Source organism: Anolis carolinensis, chromosome 5 (assembly GCF_035594765.1).
Source record: "Anolis carolinensis isolate JA03-04 chromosome 5, rAnoCar3.1.pri, whole genome shotgun sequence".
NCBI classification, from domain to species: Eukaryota; Metazoa; Chordata; class Lepidosauria; order Squamata; family Dactyloidae; genus Anolis; species Anolis carolinensis.
In genome coordinates, this window is record NC_085845.1 from 164,702,660 (window position 1) to 164,723,004 (window position 20,345).

Here is a 20,345-nt window from a genome sequence, read left to right on the forward strand (position 1 = left end):
GTCAGGATTGATCCTCAGCTTGTTCCTCCTCATCCAGTCCGCCACAGTAGCCAAGCACTGGTTCAGCATCCGAGGGGCTTCCTTGGAGTTAGATGGAAACGAGTAGTGGATTTGTGTGTCATCTGCGTAGAGATGGCAACACCCACCCATTGACTCATGGTAATTTACCTAATATTGAATCACCATTCAGCATTTGATTAACTGAGACTATTCTAGTTGTGACTAATAGGATACACTTTAAAAAAAATTCAGGGCTCCAATCTGAGGTTTGTATGTGGGCAGAAAATGGTTTTTGAATTTCATAGAATTCTCCCCTTCTCAAGCTCAAATTTTGGAACCACAGAAAGAGAACAGTAAAGACCGACCCAAATTTGTTGACGGTTAAAATATAATCTCATACTGATAGTATAAAATAATCCATTATTAAACACGTATGACATGTTTTATAACCCGATTTTCTTTCAATAGGTACTTGAATATTTATTGTGGGCTTGTGTATGTATGGAATCATCAGTTCCACTTCTAGCTGTGCACTATTTGACATGGAGAGCAACTCTGTATGCTGCTGTTTGCCAATGTTATTATGACAGTCATTGTGGCATGCATGGAGAGGTAGGTAGTAATTTATAATGAATCTCATTTTAATGTTTTGTTAAAATATTTACATGGCCACATGTATCAAAGAAAGTAAACTGTTGTTTAGAGATTTATGGTAAACCTAGGAAAGCTTTCTTCAATTTAGTTGGGATACTAAACCTAAATGTGGGCTTTGTGGAACTCAGACTTGGAATTTTCCTGTTGAGCTCTTTTCAGACAAATTTGCATATTGGATGTGATGCCTTTGGTTTTCCCCTGTGTTTTGAATGGAAAACACCTTTAGATTTTGTTGCAATAAATTACTGACAAGTAGATCCTTTTCCACACAATTAGGAGTGCCACACAAATACTCTTTACCTATCCATTCTCACCTGCTGATGTTCAGTGTTGCAAGCATGTATTGATATGACATTACTAACAAACTAGATGTATTCCTGGGCATAAATTCTATCACAGAAAATGTGGTACATGAAGCAGAAATAACACGGAAAGAATAAGGGTAGGCTTCTGCACCACGAAAAAAGAGTAGTTTAACATGTTTAAATGAATGTTTTATTCAGAGCTCACAATATTCATTTGTGAAATGAAATGACTAGTCAGCTAAACATTACATAAGTAAAAAAAATTGTTCTAGGGAAATTTCAAGCCTTCTTGAGACATATAAAAGTAATCTAGGGCTGACTTTTTCTTTCATCAGTTTCCACTTTTCCTGTGATTTCCATTATGGTGGCTAGACTTATGATCTATACTTCCCAACATGCTGGAGCTAGCTGTTGGTTATGATTATTGGCTCTCCCCCTTTTTGCTGTTTAAACATACTTAGTGATAGATTCTGAATATAGCTGATACTTACTTTACCTGTTCCAGGCGGACACACAGAGTTACTTTAGGATTGTCTAGAGAGGAATCCTATTTTTCTTATGTGAAGCTTGCATCGTTGATTGCAGACATACCAGTGCAACCCAACACCAAAAGCACTGTGTTTCCTGAGCCCTCCTTTATAATCCACTCAGTCCTGATGCTGTTAAAAACTTCCCATTAGAAGGAGGAAAAGAAAATAAGGTGTGACTTAGGGGACCTAAAAGGACTTTGTTAAAATAAGGATCTTTGTCAAATGCATTGTGTGACTACACAATTTCTCTACCTTTCTTCTAGCTGTTTTGCTCTGACTTTCTGTTAAATACTGCCTATGTCTTATGCTGTAGTCAGGAAATATCTCAGGATTCGTGTCAAAAGTCAGACGCCAATAAGAGAGCAAGACAGAGTTTATTAAAGCAAATGTCCAAAAATAGCTCAACAAACACAAAAAGGCTTAAAACACTTAACCTTCAGTGTTATTAAGCAGATTGAGCGAGAAAAAACCCCAAAAACAAAGACTGGCAAATAATCTGGATTAGCCAGAGATATAATCCGGGTTAAATTTAAAGTTCTAGAACTTGACCCTAAAGTTCACAATGGGCTGAAAAACGGAGGCATGAACTAAAGCAAGCAGTATTGAAGCCCACAAACCCTTCCCAAAACTTAAACGTTCAAAAGGAGTTCAAAACCAAACAAATGCCCAAACTGGGCTAAAGGACTCTCAATTAAGAGCAAACAAGCCAGCGGAACAGCGAGTCGCTGGCAAGCCCGCAGCAACCGCTGCAGGAACACACGCCAAACCAGGAGTTAAAGGAGCGGAGCAGGAAAGCGTTGTCAAGCCGGTCCGGAGTCGGGATAAGCAGTCAGGCAGCCACCGAGTAGAGAATGATGACAAACCACGATTTGAGAGCGAAGAGCAAAGCTGAGTCAAGTTCCAGTCCAAGGTCCAAGGTCCGAGAGATTGAAGTCATCCAAGAAGGACACAACATGAAATGGCACAGAGAGCCAAAGCAACGAGGGCGAACAACAGCTAATACAAAATAATAATAACAGTGCAGTCCAGGAAAACCCACACAATTCCAGCCCTCCATTGCAGAATAACCCAGATTAAACTTACATCCGTTGCAAAGTCCCAGTCCAGTCTTCAGTAACACACACAGGAAACCCAATGGCTCCCAGCAACACCTTGCCACACACAAGGTATAATGGCCAAACAACCCCAATATATCCAGGTCTCCCTGGGCTTCCAAACTATCCATGCCCAAAGAGCAGGTGTCTCAACTTCTTAATCTGAATCAGAACTCCACACAGCCAATGCCCTTGGGTCAGGTGCTCCGAATTCCTCATCAGAGTCCCAATCATCCTGCCCATGCCCAACTATCCACACCTGTGGACCCCCTCTCACTCCTCCAAGCAGACTAAGTGGGATTTGCTTCTGAAGACACCCAAGTTTTCCCAGCATCAGCAGCATCCATGGGCCCCGATTCTTCCCCAAGCATCTCCGGTGCCTGTGCCCAGTCTGTGCCCGGTTCCTCCGTTAATACCTGTTCCCCAGCATCCATTTCCTCTTCCAGATCTCCATCTGAATCCTCCTCAGAAGACTCCCCATCAGTCTCCCTGACCCTCTTCCTAAACAAATCCTCCAACGAGCCCTCCTTGCGAGGGCTTTTCCTTCCTCTCCTGATCCCACCACTATCATCCACAGTCTCCGAAGGCGCATTCACAACATTGAGTTTGTTAGAAATGTTTGATCCAGATCACTCACAGGATATATCCAGCAGGATGAAGGGAGAAGCAATAAAATAGTTGTCAACCAGTCCAGGAATCATTCAGCAAATAAGTAGTTCAGACAAACAAAGTCAATGAAGTCAAAGAAAGTCATAAAATGTAGCCAGTCCAAGGTCAGGAAAACAGGAACTTAAACTCAGAAGAATACTACTTCTCCTTCAAGGAGAACCATAGCAACAAAGCTGCCCGATTTATAGGCAGCTGACTCTAGAAGCCTCATTAGGTCAACATCTCCTAATAATCTAACAACTGATTGGAACAGTGAAATGTCTCCCTCTTTCTTGATTAATTATGCCAATGGGTCTTCAGCATGTGCAGCCTGTTACTAGGGTGTATAAACCCCACTGTCTCAATACCTGGCTCCCCAGAGAGATCACTGATTCCTGACAATCTGTCTTCTTTCTGTCTATATTGTCTGACTCCAAAGGATGATGTCTGACAGCTTCCTGTTATTCATTCAACTTTCTCTTTAATGTGTTTACAGCTGTGCACTATCTGCTGCTCTGGTCTGAATTTTTGATGCTTAATGATAGAAGCATCATCTGAATCCCAAATACTATCACTACTGACTGTAACTAATTTATAAGAACTTTTTAGTTGTGTTCCCTTTCTTAGGTGGAATTTGGCTCAAATTTTGGCTTGGAAATTCTAAATGCTTGTGTTACTTGGATCTTTGGCTTATATGGGTAGACAGTATTATCATTTCTCCATTCTCTTAATTTCTGTCTCTATTAAAAAGACAGTCTGATGAACAGCTGTTCACTTTTTACATACATATTTTATGCTGTAGATATTTGCACGGCGTTGTTTGATGAAAATTGATGAACTAAAGCAAATGGAAAATATTAGCTCATCCCCATTGAGTGTAGAAACAAAGAAAAAGTTCAAAGAGGCAACAGTGAAGGTATACATACTTTATAAAATTATAATATTTAAACATATACATATATCATAGCATATGTAATATAATTACACTAAGTATGCCTTTCTTCTTTTTAATCAGATGGCAGCAATGATATTCAAAAGATCACTATTTGAATCAAGAAGACGACCAAAAGGTGTTTTTCGACCAAGAGTGAAAGCTAATCTAAAAGATATGCAATCTGTAAGTTTTAGTAAATCTGACCTGTGCTGAGATCATGAGTGTGATTTCCTGCAGAACTTTATAGATGTCTACTTAGAATAACCTTCCATGGAATTCAGTGGGTCTTGCTCCCAAATAAATGGTATAGGATATCATCACAGGCAGATAGAAGGTATGGTTAGATTGGGGATGCTTTCTTCCAAGTAGGTGATTTTGCTCTGAAAAAAATTGGAGCAGAATTAAGGGGCTTGGCTAGATTGCATGTTCATGCTTTGGCTCTTTCCTGATAATTGCATACTAAAAATAATAGCACTTTCAGCTGTTTCATTACTTATGTTATTCCTTCACTGACAAACATGAAATCCCTGGTGCAAGAGAATGGGTTACTCAGTCAAAGCTTTCTTAGGAAGTGAATTTAAATTTAAATAACTGTAACTCTAGCACGTTTCTATTTTGTAAGAATGTAATTACTTTGCAAGAAACTGAATTATAAATTATTCTTTCTGTTTCTTTTTTTATTCAGTTGCTATGGCCTCGTACAATTACAGAACGGTTGCTAATGGAATTATTTGATTGTAATTCAGCATTTTTTTTGGCCATCCTGGAAGCTTTGTTTGATAAAAATAGAAGGATCCTGATCCCTGGGCCTCCTGTTCCTGATGAAATCGAAATCCGTGATGTCATTTCAGAGCTATGTTTTGCAGGCATGGATATTCTTGATGGTAATTTGATAAAAAATAACATTTTTGAGTAGAGTGACAATGGTTGCATGACGACAATCAAATTTAAATCTTTTATTTACAAAAAATTAGACACAGTGAGCATAAATGTTTGAATATTGCCACTACCATGAGAAAACCACTGAACTGATAGTAAAATATATTTTCTCATTATGGCTCTTTGAGAGCAGAGCTGAGATAGGGTAACTAAAGGGTGTAAATTTTGATAAAGCAGCCTCTTTGGTGATAACCAAGTACAAGGGACAACAGATGCCAACTTCATAGACTGAGGGATTCATTGCAATGGCCAAAGAGCCTAAGGTTTTCAGATCCTTCTGACAAGAAAGCACAATGTAATATTTTTGGAATTAAAGGCAGTACAGTTGATGCTACTGAATTTTGCAACAGTAGTCTGGGAATGTCATGTTCCAAGTAGGACTGTCAAAGTGTATATAGTAGATTCCTTCTTCGTGGTCCCTGTGAAATGAACACATATGGGTCTTCTGCGCCTGCGCAGACAATTTCGGAATTCTCTAGAAGCTCTTAAAGGATACAATTTGGCGGAGGCCCCGCCCAATCTCCCTTGAGGTATATATATCCAGTAGGAGGGGCCTACGCCCCAGTTCCTTTTTTCCGCCGCTTCAGGCAGTTTGGAATTTCTCTGTTGCTCGATCTCTTATTGAATTATCAGATTTTGACTTTGGACTGGACTTCTGACTATTCTTCGCTTCATCTTGGTCATTGTTGTTGTTCCTGATGGACTCGGACCATTGACTGCGCTTGCCTCAGGTCAGTTCCCGCCCTGCCCCTTCCCCGCTCTACTTAATATGGCGGCCTTATTTAAAAAGTGCTCCCAGTGCGGGGGAAAACTCCCGGACACTGACGGGCACTCGATGTGTCTACTCTGTTTGGGAGAGGGCCATGCTGCACGATCCTGTGCGATTTGCCAATCGTTCACTCCTCAAGTGAGGAAGAACCGTGAAACGCGCCTGAAGGCACTTCTTTACGAGCAAGCGCTCCTCCCACCACCGCCCGTAGCCCTTAAAAGGGCAGCATCCGAAGCCCCCGGCCCTCCAACTACCGGGGCTGTGTCGCCTGCGCCGCAATCGGCACACTTAGCATCTGAATCCATGCGCCCAGCAGCCGCTCCTCCTTCGAAGAAAGCTAAAACAAAAAAACAAAAGGCTTCCTCGGCGGTTAGCAAGGGCACCAAAAAGTTGGAAGGAGGCAAGCCTAAAGCCGCTGAGGCACCAGCAATGTCTTCGTCGCTTGAGGCAGGCCCTTCAATAGACCAGGTCTTGGTCTCAATTTTTCCTCAGCCACAATCAGGCCTTGCAGACTTGAGCACAATTCCTCCGGACCTTGACCTCATGGTCCTAGCTCCTCCCCTGGCATCGTAGGGAGTGGATGCAGGTACAGACATTGGTTACGCAGCCACGCCTCCAACGCCTCCCCTTGGAACCGAAATGGATGCGTCACAGCAGCCTGTGGCATTGGTTTTGGCCGCGTCTCACCATGTGATGCCCCATGGGCCTCGGAGTTCTGACCCCAGCGCCATCATGGATCATGATGATGAAAACATGGGTTTTTTGCCGTCTCAGCAAGAGACGGAGCCGTTCCAGATGCCTGTTGTGGACAATTCTTGCCAAGAACTCATTAAAACAGACCTTGAACAAGTTCTCCCCAGCGCTTCTCCCCCCTTTGCGAGAAGGGAGTTCTACCAGGCGAGCCGCTTCCAAAGAGAACAAACGAGGAGAAGCGCGAGACTAGCAGCCAGACAGGGCGTTAATTAGCTAGTTTCCCCTGGGAGCTTTCAGGGAGCTTTCTGGATGAAGATGTGTTTCGCTTCTTTTTCCCTTGGGAAAGGAAGCTCTGGACACCTGCTCTGCAGGAAGATTAAAGTTCTTTAAAAGTTCCCCGCACTGGTGAATCCGTTGCGGAGTCAACAGATCAGCTTAAGGATTAACTTCGGTTCCAGCCAAGTGTGGACTGCGTTTGAGTCTGCAACCTCCAGTTTCCTCGTGCCTTGCCTTGCCGTGTTTCATGACCTATCTCATCGTGTTTCCCAGCCTTGCATCTTGTGCCAAGTATCCAGTCTTGTCTCCAACTCCCTGCCTTGGACTTACGTTAAACTTCAGTAAAACTTCTGGACGCTTTCCCCACTCTAACTGCTTTGAAGTGGAGTGTGTTTCGGTTCTGGGATTACAACTTTGAACTCTAATATTATATACTGGACAATATATTTCTGGACTATATTTGACCTTCCCTGAAAGGTCTATTGCTGGACTACATTTTCTACTTGTTTTTATCCTACTATAATATTTCCTTAATAAAGATTTTAGATTGTTATTGGCCTCCGTGTGTTGGTTCTTAGTGCCAGGCGTGACACACCAGCAGATGGCGCACGCCTCCCTTTCAGTACCGAACGCAAGCGCCTCTGTGACAGGCCCTGTGGCCTCTCCATCTCGAGGGAGATCTAGTTCGAGGCAGTCCCATCACCATCGATCCCGAAGAGCAAGGCGTCCCTCTCCCTCTTCGAGTTCATGGAGTTCGGGCTCTAGCCCAGTGCAGGGACCTCAGTCCCGAAGCACCTCGCACCAGAGATCAACTTATGGCTCCAGGTCTCCTTCTCCTTATTATTAATTTCAAGGCGACCCAATTTATACCCATGATTTTTTTTCGTGCCTGTGCACCCCACTGCCACGGGAGTCACCATCGCTCCTCAAGAGCATATTCTCATCGCCGCCATGGGGGAGGTGAGAGAGGACCTTTCGCCCACCCCTCCTCCACAGTATCATGCCCTCCGCCTGATATTAATGTAGCTCCGAGCCAACCCCTGCCTGTGCCAACAGGGACTGTAGCTCCAGCCCAGGGCCCACTGACCCCATCTCAACCTGCGGCTACCATACCAGCAGCTCAAACCCCCCAGGCAGCTGATCCTCTTCATGCTGCGGATCTCAGTACTGGTTCTGACACAAGCTCCTCTGCGGAACCCCAGGACCCACATGCCTCTGCTGATATGCCTGTTATGGAAGGGGACTCACCTGAGGAGATGCGCACCTTCTCTTCCTTGGTCTCACGCCTCGCCAAAGCCTTGAATCTCCCTACCCTGCAGGGTCCTGCAATGGTAGAGGACTCTGTCTTCTCTCGGGAACAACAACAAACCCCAACTACCACGCCTCTTCCTACCCTGCCGTTTTTGATCCAACTCCTCAAAGCTCCTGCTATAGCTCCCTCGCTGATACCAGCGATTTCAAAGAGAGCTGACAATTTATATCGGTTAGACCTCTCTTCCGCGGAATGGTTAGGCAAGCACCCTAAGCCAAACTCTGTAGTAGTGAACGTATCACAGCCTCGCTCATCCCTGCGCTCCCAGTCTACTCCATCAGACAGGGAAGGCAAGAAATTGGACGCAATGGGCCGGAAAATGTATTCTTCAGCTGGCCTTTTTGCACGTTTAGCCCATTACGGGGCATACATGGGAGCTTACCAGATTTACCTCTGGAATAAGATCGCCCCGTACCTTGAACGGCTGCCACCAGAGGAACTTCGCCTTGTCAGAGCTTTCAAACAGGAGGCTTGTCAGCTAGCGGACTCGCAGAAAGAGCTAGCAAAACATACAGCTGACTCTGCTGGGAAGCTGTTTGCAATGTCTACTGCCCTAAGACGCCATGCTTGGTTGCGCTCATCCGGCCTCTCCTCTACAGCCAGAGCAGCGATCGAAGATCTGCCACTTGATGAGTCTGGACTCTTCAATCCTGACACAGACAAAAATCTGGAGCATACTCACCAAATGTGCCAAACGGCTCATAGGTTTGGCCTCCCTCCACAGCCCTCTAATCAGGCACGACGCTGGCCTGGTTATGCTCCTCTGCCGCGTAGACGTCCTAGCCCGGCCCCTACAGGCCAGAGACCTCGCATCCCAGTGCAATCAACCACATCTAGGAGGGCCCCCTCTTCATCCAGGCGTCGGCAACTGGGTAGGGCCAGACAATCGTATGCCTCAAGATGGCGTGTTTAGCCGAACAAGTATCAAGATTCCGGGATCTGCTTCATCTGCAAATCCCCTTTTTCGTTCTGCTTGTTGTTTGGAGTTTTCGGTTTTTTCCCCTATCCGAGTCTGTGCGCGCCCCTTGCTTGTCGAACCCCCTGCACTGGACGGCTTGTCTGCTCCGGTCTCGTACCGTGACCGTCTTGCCCCCTTTTGGGATGCTTGGGAGTGCATCACTTCTGACAAATGGGTCCTTGACATCATTGACAGAGGCTATGCAATTGAGTTCGAAGACCTACCCTCTACGGGGCATATCCGAACCACTCCTCGTTCAGAACCATTGTTGGAAGAAATACGCTCCCTCTTATCAAAAGGGGCTATTGAACCCATACTAGATTTGGACCTTTCTAAATGTTTTTTCTCCAGGTTCTCCAGGTACCAAGAGTTTTCTCGAAATGCATGGCGGTAGTTGCGGCTTACCTCCGTCAGCAGGGAGTAGTCGTGTATCCTTACATTGACGACTGGCTCCTAGTTGCGGATTCCGAATCCCAATTGTTGTCTCATATTGACCAAACGTTGTTTCTCCTCCAGGACCTTGGTTTGGTTGTAAACCAGGAAAAATCCTCCCTCCAACCCTGCCAGCGTATCCGCTTTATTGGTGCCATCATCGATTCCTTACATGAAAGAGCCTACCTACCAGATGACCGCTTCGCGACTATGGCTATTTTGTTCCATATGATCATCGAATCCACCTGGGTCCGCGCGTCCCTTGTTCAGTCAGCTTTAGGCCACATGGCTTCTACGACCTCTGTCACCCCGTTCGCCAGGCTAAGAATGCGCCCACTACAAATATGGTTCCTGTCCTCTTTCGATGCTCTTCACGACAACCCCAGGACAAAATTAATTATACCAAAAAGTGTGCGCGACTCCCTCCTTTGGTGGACATGTCAACACAATGTCCAGAGGGGCATGCTGTTTCGCAACCCACGGCCCTCCAAGACCCTGATGACTGACTCCTCCCTCCAGGGCTGGGGTGCCCATGTAGACGGCCTGACTGTTAGAGGTGTTTGGTCGATGGAAGAACAGCGTCGCCACATCAACTACCTCGAGATGTTGGCTGTTCAGAAAGCACTAAGAGCCTTCGAGTCCAGACTCTCCGGTCGCACCATTCGTCTCCTCACCGACAATACAACAACCAAGTTTTACATCAACAAGCAAGGCGGAACTCGATCCCGCAGCTTGATAGGACTGACATTTCAAATCTGGAATTGGTGCATACCCCGAGGGATCAACCTTGCGGCCCTGTACCTCCCCGGGAAGGAAAACTCACTGGCCGATGCACTAAGCAGAGCTCCCAACTCTTGCCACGAGTGGAAAGTTCACAGCAAGGAACTGGAAAGTGTTTTCAGGATGTGGGGCTTCCCGGTGGTAGATCTGTTTGCTACCCCCGAGAATGCTCAGTGCCCTCTCTTCTGCGCCCGGCTTCCTCCGAACAAGTTGACAGGGTGCCTAGGGGATGCCTTCCTTTACAACTGGACCCCCGGGTTGCTCTATGCATTCCCTCCCATTCCCCTGATAACACGGACTCTGTCAAAGGTGTTGGAGGACAACGCGGAATGCATAATGATAACTCCCTGGTGGCCACGTCAACCGTGGTTCGGCCCCCTCCTCCAAGCCTCCCAAAGGACATTCCTACGCCTGCGCCACAGGCCGGATATCCTTACATCACAGAAGGGACAGGTTCAGCACCCGGACGCGAGGGCGCTTCGTCTCACGGCCTGGAGGATCCTGCCACGATAAATCTCCCAGACCCGGTGAAACTTGTCATCGATGCGGCACATAAAACCTCGACCAAAAAATCTTATACTTTTAAATGGAAAAGTTTTTGTACCTTCGCAAAACAGGCTGGTGTCGACCCTTCGTCGGCGTCCACCACGACAATACTAAACTTCCTATTGTCCTTATCCCAGAGGGGCCTTTCGCTTTCATCCATCAAGTGCTACTTAGCTGCTATGTCCTGGTTCCGCCGGAAGGCTGGACAACCATCCTGTTTTGCTGACCCTTTGATTCGGCTTTTTCTCAAAGGACACAGAAACCTTTACCCACCGGTCCATCCGCCAGCTCCAGCATGGAGCCTAGAATTGGTCCTGTCGCAATTGTCCAAACCACCTTTTGAGCCAATGACGACAATAGACCTACAGCACCTTTCGTGGAAGACGGACTTTTTGGTCGCTATCACGACAGCAAGACGAGCCAGCGAGCTCTGTGCCTTAAGAGCAGATGAGCCTTATCTTCGTTTCCATAAGAATAAGGCTGTTCTTCGCACGGACATCACCTTTCTACCGAAGGTGGTCTCTCACTTCCACTTATCTCAAGAGATAGTGCTGCCCGCCTTTTTTCAATCCCCAACAACCCCGTTAGAACGTTCTCTCCATGCGTTAGACGCAAGGAGAGCCCTTGCTTTTTACGTCGATCGGACTCGCCCACACAGGAAATCTCCCCGACTTTTTGTTAGATATCGTCAAGACTCTATAGGCTCTCCGATCACTCCACAACGATTGTCAAGCTGGATCACTGCGACCATACGCCTGACCTACCAGCTGGCGGGCCGAGATCCGCCTGCTATGGTGAAAGCGCACTCCACAAGAGCTGTAGCCACGTCCTGTGCCTTCCAGAAGGGTATTCCATTGGAAGATATCTGCCGAGCAGCTACCTGGGCGACACCACTGACCTTTGTGTCACACTACAAGTTGGATGTTCTCGCCAGGAAGGATGCTGCCTTCGGGAGGGCAATTCTCTCCTCGTGTGTGGCATGACGCCCACCATTCCAGGTTGGTAGCTTGTCAGTCACCCATATGTGTGCATTTCACAGGGACCACAAAGAAGGAAGAATGGGTTGCTTACCTGTAACCATGTTTCTTTGAGTGGTCACCTGTGAAATCCACACATCCCCGCCCTTCCTCCCCGCAGTACGCCATGCCTCAGTTCAGACGGCCCTTTCGCGGCGGTGGAACTGGGGCGTAGGCCCCTCCTACTGGATATATATACCTCAAGGGGAGATTGGGCAGGGCCTCCGCCAAATTGTATCCTTTAAGAGCTTCTAGAGAATTCCAAAATTGTCTGCGCAGGCGCAGAAGACCCATATGTGTGGATTTCACAGGTGACCACTCGAAGAAACATGGTTACAGGTAAGCAACCCATTCGTCTCACTTATCCAACATTCGCTTATCCAGCGTTCGGGATTATCCAATGCAGTCTGTCTCCTGCCCAGATCCACAGTTGTTTCTCTAGGCAGCAAGAACTGAACTTTTAATAGATTTTTTTTTAGGGACAATGTTGTTACTGTAAGTTCATGTAATGTAATTCTAGCCTTATTTTTAGTCAACTTGTTAGTATCCAATGTTTTTGTAGTCAATGTTTTCAATACATTGTGATGTTTTGGTGCTAAATTTGTAAATACAGTAATTACTACATAACATTACAGTGTATTGAATGTTTTTTTCTGTTGCGAAACATGATGTTTTGGTGCTTAATTTGAAAAATCATAACGTAATTCGATGTTTGATAGGCTTTTCCTTTATCCCTCCTTATTATCCAACATTTTTGCTTATCCAAACTTCTGTCAGCTCGTTTATGTTGGATAAGTGAGACTCTACTGTATTTTGAAATGGGGTGGGGTGGGGGGGGTCTTCATTCACTAATTCAAGTTATTCAAATGGGCTGAAAAACATCTGAAACTCCTCAATAAAACAGTTCATCTCAAAATACAATGGGAAAAGGCATTAGTGTTATTGGCACCACATTGGCTCAGATTTCTTTGATTTTCACTGTTGTTGCAGATGTCAGTGGGTTTTCTTTGGAAGTAATTATAAAGAGTTTGCTCTGTTAAGACAAAGACCAGTATACCATCTGAATCCAGAATGGTTGCATTTGACTTTTTTTTTCAAGGCAGCCTTATTAGTTGCTATTACAGGAAGCCACTGCTTATCTGATGGATAAGGGACCATAGAACGATTGGAAAGTGTAACCAATTGAAAAATGGAGTCCAGGCTTTTTTAAAAAAAGCTTGTTAATGCATTTGATCTGCTGAAAAACAAAAACAATGTACTACATTATACATTAGGAAGACAAATGAAAGAGTGAACTCTTGGTCTGATAAAGAATAGTAATATGAAAGAAAGAAAATGATTAGTTTCAGTAGAGGGAAGTATTAACAGTCAGTCTTGAGCAACTAGATGGACAACCAGATCTATATTCATATCAGAATGTATTGAAATATTATGTTTAAATGCTGTCTTAAGAAAGTATCGCAAGATCATGCAACATTTTAAATGTAGACAATTCATATACTATATATCTGATAATGTATTTCTGTGTCAAAGGTGGTGGCATCAATACACTGAGTAACACACCAATGGATGTTTATGGCATAATAAATGCATCTTCAACACTTATGCAACAGATACTGGCAGGTAAATTTATGCTTTATTTTTTAGAACATTTAGATAATTATGAAATATAATACATTAATATGGTGCAGTTACTGAGTAAGAATTTCTAAGTTAACTTTTCTTCATGGAACAAAGGGTCACAAAGCAAATTTTGATAAAGATAAATCTACCGATGCCTATAGTTATCACTCTGTCTCCACAGGTTATACTTGCTCCTTTTGATAGTAGTGGAAATGACTGATTGGAAAGTCATTTCTAGTTTTCCAAAAGTATTATTTGGGGCCTAAACACAGTGTGTGTGTGTGTGTCGGGGGAAGGGGGGTTGTCAGAGTTTTATATTATTTAGGTCATTTCTTATGTGAAAATGGATAAGTGTTTGTAAGAATCGTGTCCTACCCATGTATGACCAGCAGCAATCAAGACACCTGCTAAAGACTGAGTGCTATTAATAGAGACGGAGTAAATCTTGAATTAGTGAGGATGCTAGTGAATGTGATTGTGATGGTGATGATGATGGTGTTGCTGTTGGAGTGGAGCCAAAGAGAGTTTTGAAGACAGAGAGTTTGAAAACCAGAGAGTTTAAAAGGTTGGAGCTGAAGAAAGCTTGAAGATAACATTTTGTTTCACCAGTTGAAAGCTGCTGATAAAATCCAAGGACTGTTATGTTTGTATATATTTTCATATAAATCTTTCTTTACTAAAAGACAGTTTGTTTTGGGGTTTTCTCCTTGGACGAAGGGTGCAGCTTCCGCAGAAGGGGTCTAACCTTCCATTCTTGGGCAAGGTCTTGGAGCGGGTGGTTGCTTCCCAGCTCCAGGGATTCTTGGAAGATACGGATTTTCTGGACCAATCGCAGTCTGGTTTCAGACCTGGCTACAGTACCGAGACGGCTTTGGTCGCCTTGGTGGATGACCTCCGCAGAGAGCTGGACAGGGGGAGTGTGACCCTGCTGGTTCTCTTGGACATCTCAGCGGCTTTCGATACCATCGACCATGGTATCCTTCTGGGACGTCTCTCTGGGATGGGCCTTGGGGGTGCTGTTTTGCAGTGGCTCCAGTCCTTCCTGGAGGGTCGTTCCCGGATGGTGAAGCTGGGGGACACCTGCTCAGACCCCTGGCCATTGACCTGTGGGGTCCCGCAAGGTTCCATTTTGTCCCCCATGCTTTTTAATATCTACATGAAACCGCTGGATGAGGTCATCCGGAGTTTTGGAGTGCGGTGCCATCTCTACGCGGATGACACCCAACTCTACTACTCCTTTCCACCTAATTCCAAGGAAGCCCCTCGGATACTGGACCAGTGTCTGGCCGCTGTATTGGCCTGGATGAGGGCGAACAAGCTGAAGCTCAATCCTGACAAGACAGAGGTCCTCCGGGTCAGTCGTACGTCTGATCGGGGTATTGGGTGGCAACCTGTGCTTGACGGGGTCGCACTCCCCCTGAAGGCGCAGGTCCGCAGCTTGGGGGTCCTCCTGGACTCTGCGCTGACACTTGAGGCCCAGGTGTCGGCCGTGGCTGGGAGGGCCTTTGCACAACTAAAACCTGTGCGCCAGCTGCGACCATACCTCGAGAAGTCAGATCTGACCATGGTGGTCCATGCCTTAGTTACCTCTAGACTGGATTACTGCAATGCGCTCTACGTGGGGCTGCCTTTGAAGACGGCTCGGAAACTACAACTAGTACAACGATCGGCAGCCAGGTTTCTAACTGGGGCAGATCAACGCCGCTGTTTAAAGAGCTCCACTGGCTGCCATTTATTTTCTGAGCCCAGTTCAAGGTGCAGGTTATCACCTACAAAGCCCTAAACGGTTTGGGACCCACCTACCTTCGAGACCGCATTTTCCCCTATGAACCCGCACGGCCTCTTCGCTCGTTGGGGGAAGCCCTCCTCTCGCTTCCACCAACTTCGCAGTTGCGGTTGGTGGGGACGAGGGAGAGGGCCTTCTCCGCCGTGGCCCCCCGGCTGTGGAACTCGCTCCCCAGGGAGATTAGGCAGGCCCCTACCCTACTTTCTTTCAGGAAGAGCCTGAAAACTTGGTTATTCCAGAAGGCCTTCGTTGACTGATCCTTGTGGGATCATGTTATTTACCTATTAAGCAGTAGACCCTCTGGATTGTTTTTAGGATTCATTCAGCACTTTAAGTATTACACCTGCTGTATAATTATCCCTCCCTGATAACTTGATATTGCTTTGCACCTTGGCCTGGATCTTTTGACCCAAATCGGGATTTTAATATTATTGTCTATATTGACTTTTATGACTGTTTTTAATCATGTTGAAGTTTTACTGCTCAGTTTAATGTTTTATCTGATTTGTGCTGTCGTGTCTGGGCATGGCCCCATGTAAGCCGCCCCGAGTCCCTCCGGGGAGATGGGGCAGGATATAAGAATAAAATTATTATTATTATTAATTATTATTGAATGTTTGGAACCCCAGTTTGATAGCTGCGACAGGGGTTGGCAGCCATTTTTTTCTAGTAAGATTTTTTTTGTTTAACTGATTGGGGTGGCTCTGTGGTTTACATAAGCAAGTCTAGATGCTGAACAATTCATGATATGTAATATGGGACATGTTTGCTGTGTGTTGAAAATAATTATTCAGATAGATAATCTTCAGCAACCAATTCTTTAAAAGGGGATGGGGGGGGGGGGGCAAATGAGCGAATTTCTTAATTTGACACATTATGAGGTGGCCGTATTGTTGCTTCCTTAAAGACAAATGTTTTAATTTAAACCTGTCCTAGCAACTTTTTTGTGGGACAAGTAAAATGTTACATTTTATCAGTGTTCAGTGAAGCAATAAAAAGGAATGTGTATGTTTATGTATGTTTATCTAGGAGGGGAAAAAGAAAGACATTATTGTATTATTAAGAAAATAATTACTTAAATATTTCTTCACTTGGTTACTAGCTTTGGGTAATAAAGCAATCGATAAAATCTTCATCATTTGGCATTTGAACAAAAACAATTGATCCAAAGCATGCTTGTATTTGCATATCGACACTGATAAGACTTTAAAGTATTTAGTATTGATTGGTTCATCCTAATGTGCTTTCCATGTATAGTAATACTGTTTATAGATCTCAGGATTCAAGATTAGAGGTCTTCCATAATTCAGTTTTCTGGGCCTACTCAGTCAAATTATAGAATCCTTTTATGCACAAGCAAAAAAAAAAAAAAAAAAAGAGGGAGGGAGGGAGGGAAGCAAGGAAATCACTTTTGTCGAAGAATGTAAAAGAGTACAGCTGGGAAATTTGTGGCCCTCTGGTCAGCACATCCTTGGGTGCGTCTGCACTGTAGAATTAACGCAGTTTGACATAACTTTAGCTGCCATGTTTTGGTGCTATGGAGTCTTGGAAGTTGTAGTGAGATATTTAGGGTGGTATTTACATTGTGGAATTAATGCTGTTTGAAATCAGTTAGACTGCCATGGATCAATACTATAGAATCATGGGAGTTGTAATTTTATTTATTTATTTAATTACCATATTTATTTCCCGCCTTTCTCTACCCCAAGGGGGACTCAAGGCGGCTTACAAGTGGCACTTGTGTAGTGCCTTGGGCATAAAACATACCAGTAATATAAAATAAATTATTAAAATTGTGACAGATAAATGATTAAAATTGTGACATTCCAATAGAAAACATGTCCTCTGAAGAAAAGGTCTACAGGTCTTTACAAGGTCTTTAGCCTTCTCTGCTAGAGTGCTGGTATCCCATCAAACTCTAAAGTCTCAGGATTCCATAGGATTGAGCTGGGACAATAAAGCAGTATGATATTGATATAATTATTTTGAAGTATGAAGCATGCCTTGTTACAGTGAAGAGTATGTTGGCATTGATTAAACTGAGATTATTAAGGTTATTAAGATTATTAAGGAGTAAAATAGAAGAAAATGTTAGCCATAGGAGTTCCAAAACAGTTTAAATACGAGTATATTTGGGATTCTTGTATGTGTGTATACACTGTGCAATCCAATCCGAAGCTGCCCTGTGTCTAGTGCCAGAAGAAAAACAGAAAATGAATGATATGAAATAAAATAAAAATAAATCGTTAAGGAAAACTCATTGAATCAGTGGCTGAATCGTTTCAACAATGGAATAATTCCTTTGATTCATTGGAACTCTAGTTAGCATTAGCAATTGTCCTCTGTCTTTTAAAACATAACCCTGTTATGCCATGTAATATCTAATTTAGCCTTTAAACTGCTTATTCCTTTCCAGAGAGATAGGAAAAAAATGATACAGTACATATTTTTGAACAGAGGTTTCAATAATATATCTATATATATATATCTATATATATAAAAGGGTAATGAAATTTCAGCCTAGGACAAAACAACAAAACTACACATCCCAGAAACACTACACTTTGCAGCACAACCCATCATCCATGCCTCTACATTCATACAACAAAAAGAAAAGAAAAAGCCCTAATTAGAGGGAGAGGAATAATTGTTTTTATCCTATTGCTGCCAGTTAGAAGGCTAAGCTCCGCCCACTTGGTCTCCTAGCAACCCACTCACCCCAGGGGACAGGCATTGTTAGGCCTCACTTAGGCCTTTTCCACACTGCCTATAAAATACAGATTATCTGATTTTAACTGGATTATGTGGCAGTGTAGACTCAAGGCCCTTCCACACAGCTATATAACCCATTTATAATCTTATATTCTCTGCTTTGAACTGGATATTATCTGCTTTGAACTGGAGTCCACACTGCCATATAATCCACTTCAGTGTGCATTCTATACAGCTGTGTAGAAGGGGCCTCATATAATCCAGCTGTAAGCAGATAATATAAGATTATAAATATACAGTACAGTTTCACTTATCCAACATAAACAGGCTGGCAGAACGTTGGATAAGTGAATATGTTGGATAATAAGAAGGGATTCAGGAAAAGCCCATTAAACATCAAATTAGGTAATGATTTTACAAATTAAGCACCCAAAGCATCATGTTATACAACAAATTTGACAGAAAAAATAGTTCCATGCGCAGTAATGCTATGTAGTAATTACTGTATTTACAAATTTATCACCAAAATATCACAATGAATTTAAAACACTGACCAAAAAACATTGACTACTAAAAGCAGACTGCGTTGGATAATCCAGATTCTACTGTAATATGAAATAATTACTGTGGTAGAATAATACAGAACAATATAATCTCTAAAACCAGGACAGTAAATAAAGAGCAACACTCTGAAAGCAGGGAAATTGGGAATTCCACAGAGGAAACAATCAGGGCCAGCTAACACATCCCAAGAAAGGATTCTTCCAGAAAGGAAGCTCAGAAGGGAGAGAAGCAGTGTATATTACCAAAGTCATTATTATTATTACTATTATTATTATTATTAATATTATTATTGTGTTGCTGTGAACCGTGAAAATGAATACAATCTGACTCCTGTGACGGCGCGAGTGGCGCCATCTATATGTTGAACTATAAGTTGCAAAATTTGAATTGTTGTATCATGCCTGATTTTGCCCTTACCCTGTAAATGTAGTTGGATTGGTTATTTATATCTGTCAATCAATGTTGTTTGTACCTGTTATATTGCTCACTCAGCAAAACTGTTTGGCTCCACCTCTTCCCCCGAGTAGGACAGTGTTTCCTCTTTTCATTCCACCAGCAAGCTCTCTATCGGATGGACGTGAGAGAGAGACTTGGCACTAAAAGCCCTTCAAAAGTTACCTCTCAGCACCAATTCTGAGGTTCTTACCCTTGGGACTCACACTTCATGTTCAGGGCCAACCTGAACAACGTTGAGTCTCAAGTGCCTTCACATCAGTCCTTTGGCAACAGAGGAAGACTCTTGTCTTCAGATATAGGTCATTGGACTGAGGCTGAGTTTGCTCCGGCATTCACAGCCAGAGAAAGAGGGATCTGGACAAGCTTCATGGACTTAAACAATCAAAGACTGTAATGTATATTTTCTTTTACCCCCTTTGTGAACAATAAACCCAGTTTTTGAGTTATCTACGGTGTTTTGGTCCTTGGGAGTTCCACTTTCCCTAAAGGAGGGCAAGAAGCAATCCCCTGGGGAAAGATGTCACGTCCATGCCTCTTTCACTAAGAGTACAGCCCCAGGCGCGACGGCACAGCTCCCAAAACACTAAAATCAGAACATATAAAAATTACTGTGGTATAATAAAACAGAACAATACAATCTCTAAAATCAGAACACTAAATAAAGAACACTCTGAAAACAGGGGAATTCCACACAGGAAACAATGAGGGCCAGCTAACACCTCCCAACAAAGTATTCCCATCACCAAAGTCTGGCAAGTCCTCTGTTTTCTGAGGGCCACAGACAGTAGAAGCACTTAAAATATTGCAAAGAATGCCACTCTGAAAACAAGGGAATTACAGACAGGAAACAATCCAGGCCAACTAACACCTCCCAACAAAAAATTCCCTCAGGGAAGAAGCAGACAGGCTTTAAAGCTGCAAGACCATTACATGCTAATCATTTTGCCTGATTGCAGCATTCATACTTGCCTACAACAGACAAAATAAACCAATCAGAAATATTGTATATTCACAAGCTTTAGGAAATAATATCCCCTGATGGTGCAGTGTGTTAAAGTGCTGAGCTGCTGAACTTCTGGACTGAAAGCCGCAGGTTTGAATTGGGGAAACAGAGAGAGCCCCCACTTTAGCCCCAGCTTCTGCCAACCCTAAAGTTCAAAAACATGCAAATGAGAGTAGATGAATAGGTACTGCTCCGGCGGGAAGGTAACGGCGCTCCATGCAGTCATGCCACATGACCTTGCAGGAGTCTACAGACAACGCTAGCTCTTCAGCTTAGAAATTGAGATTAGCACCAACCCCCAGAGTCAGACACGAT

General features: G+C 43.9%; 1 protein-coding gene across 8 annotated transcripts in view; it reads left to right on the plus strand.

Moving 5' to 3' along the window:
* Positions 1 to 20,345, plus strand: part of cfap54 (cilia and flagella associated protein 54) — a 156,291-nt gene that overhangs the window by 12,465 nt on the left and 123,481 nt on the right. For all 8 annotated transcript variants that reach the window (XM_062982835.1, XM_062982828.1, XM_008110880.3 and 5 more), the window contains exons 6-10: positions 469 to 612; positions 4,034 to 4,147; positions 4,247 to 4,348; positions 4,851 to 5,049; positions 13,420 to 13,509. In XM_062982835.1, the coding sequence (XP_062838905.1) occupies positions 469 to 612; positions 4,034 to 4,147; positions 4,247 to 4,348; positions 4,851 to 5,049; positions 13,420 to 13,509 (649 nt within the window). The remainder of the gene's footprint in view (positions 1 to 468; positions 613 to 4,033; positions 4,148 to 4,246; positions 4,349 to 4,850; positions 5,050 to 13,419; positions 13,510 to 20,345) is intronic.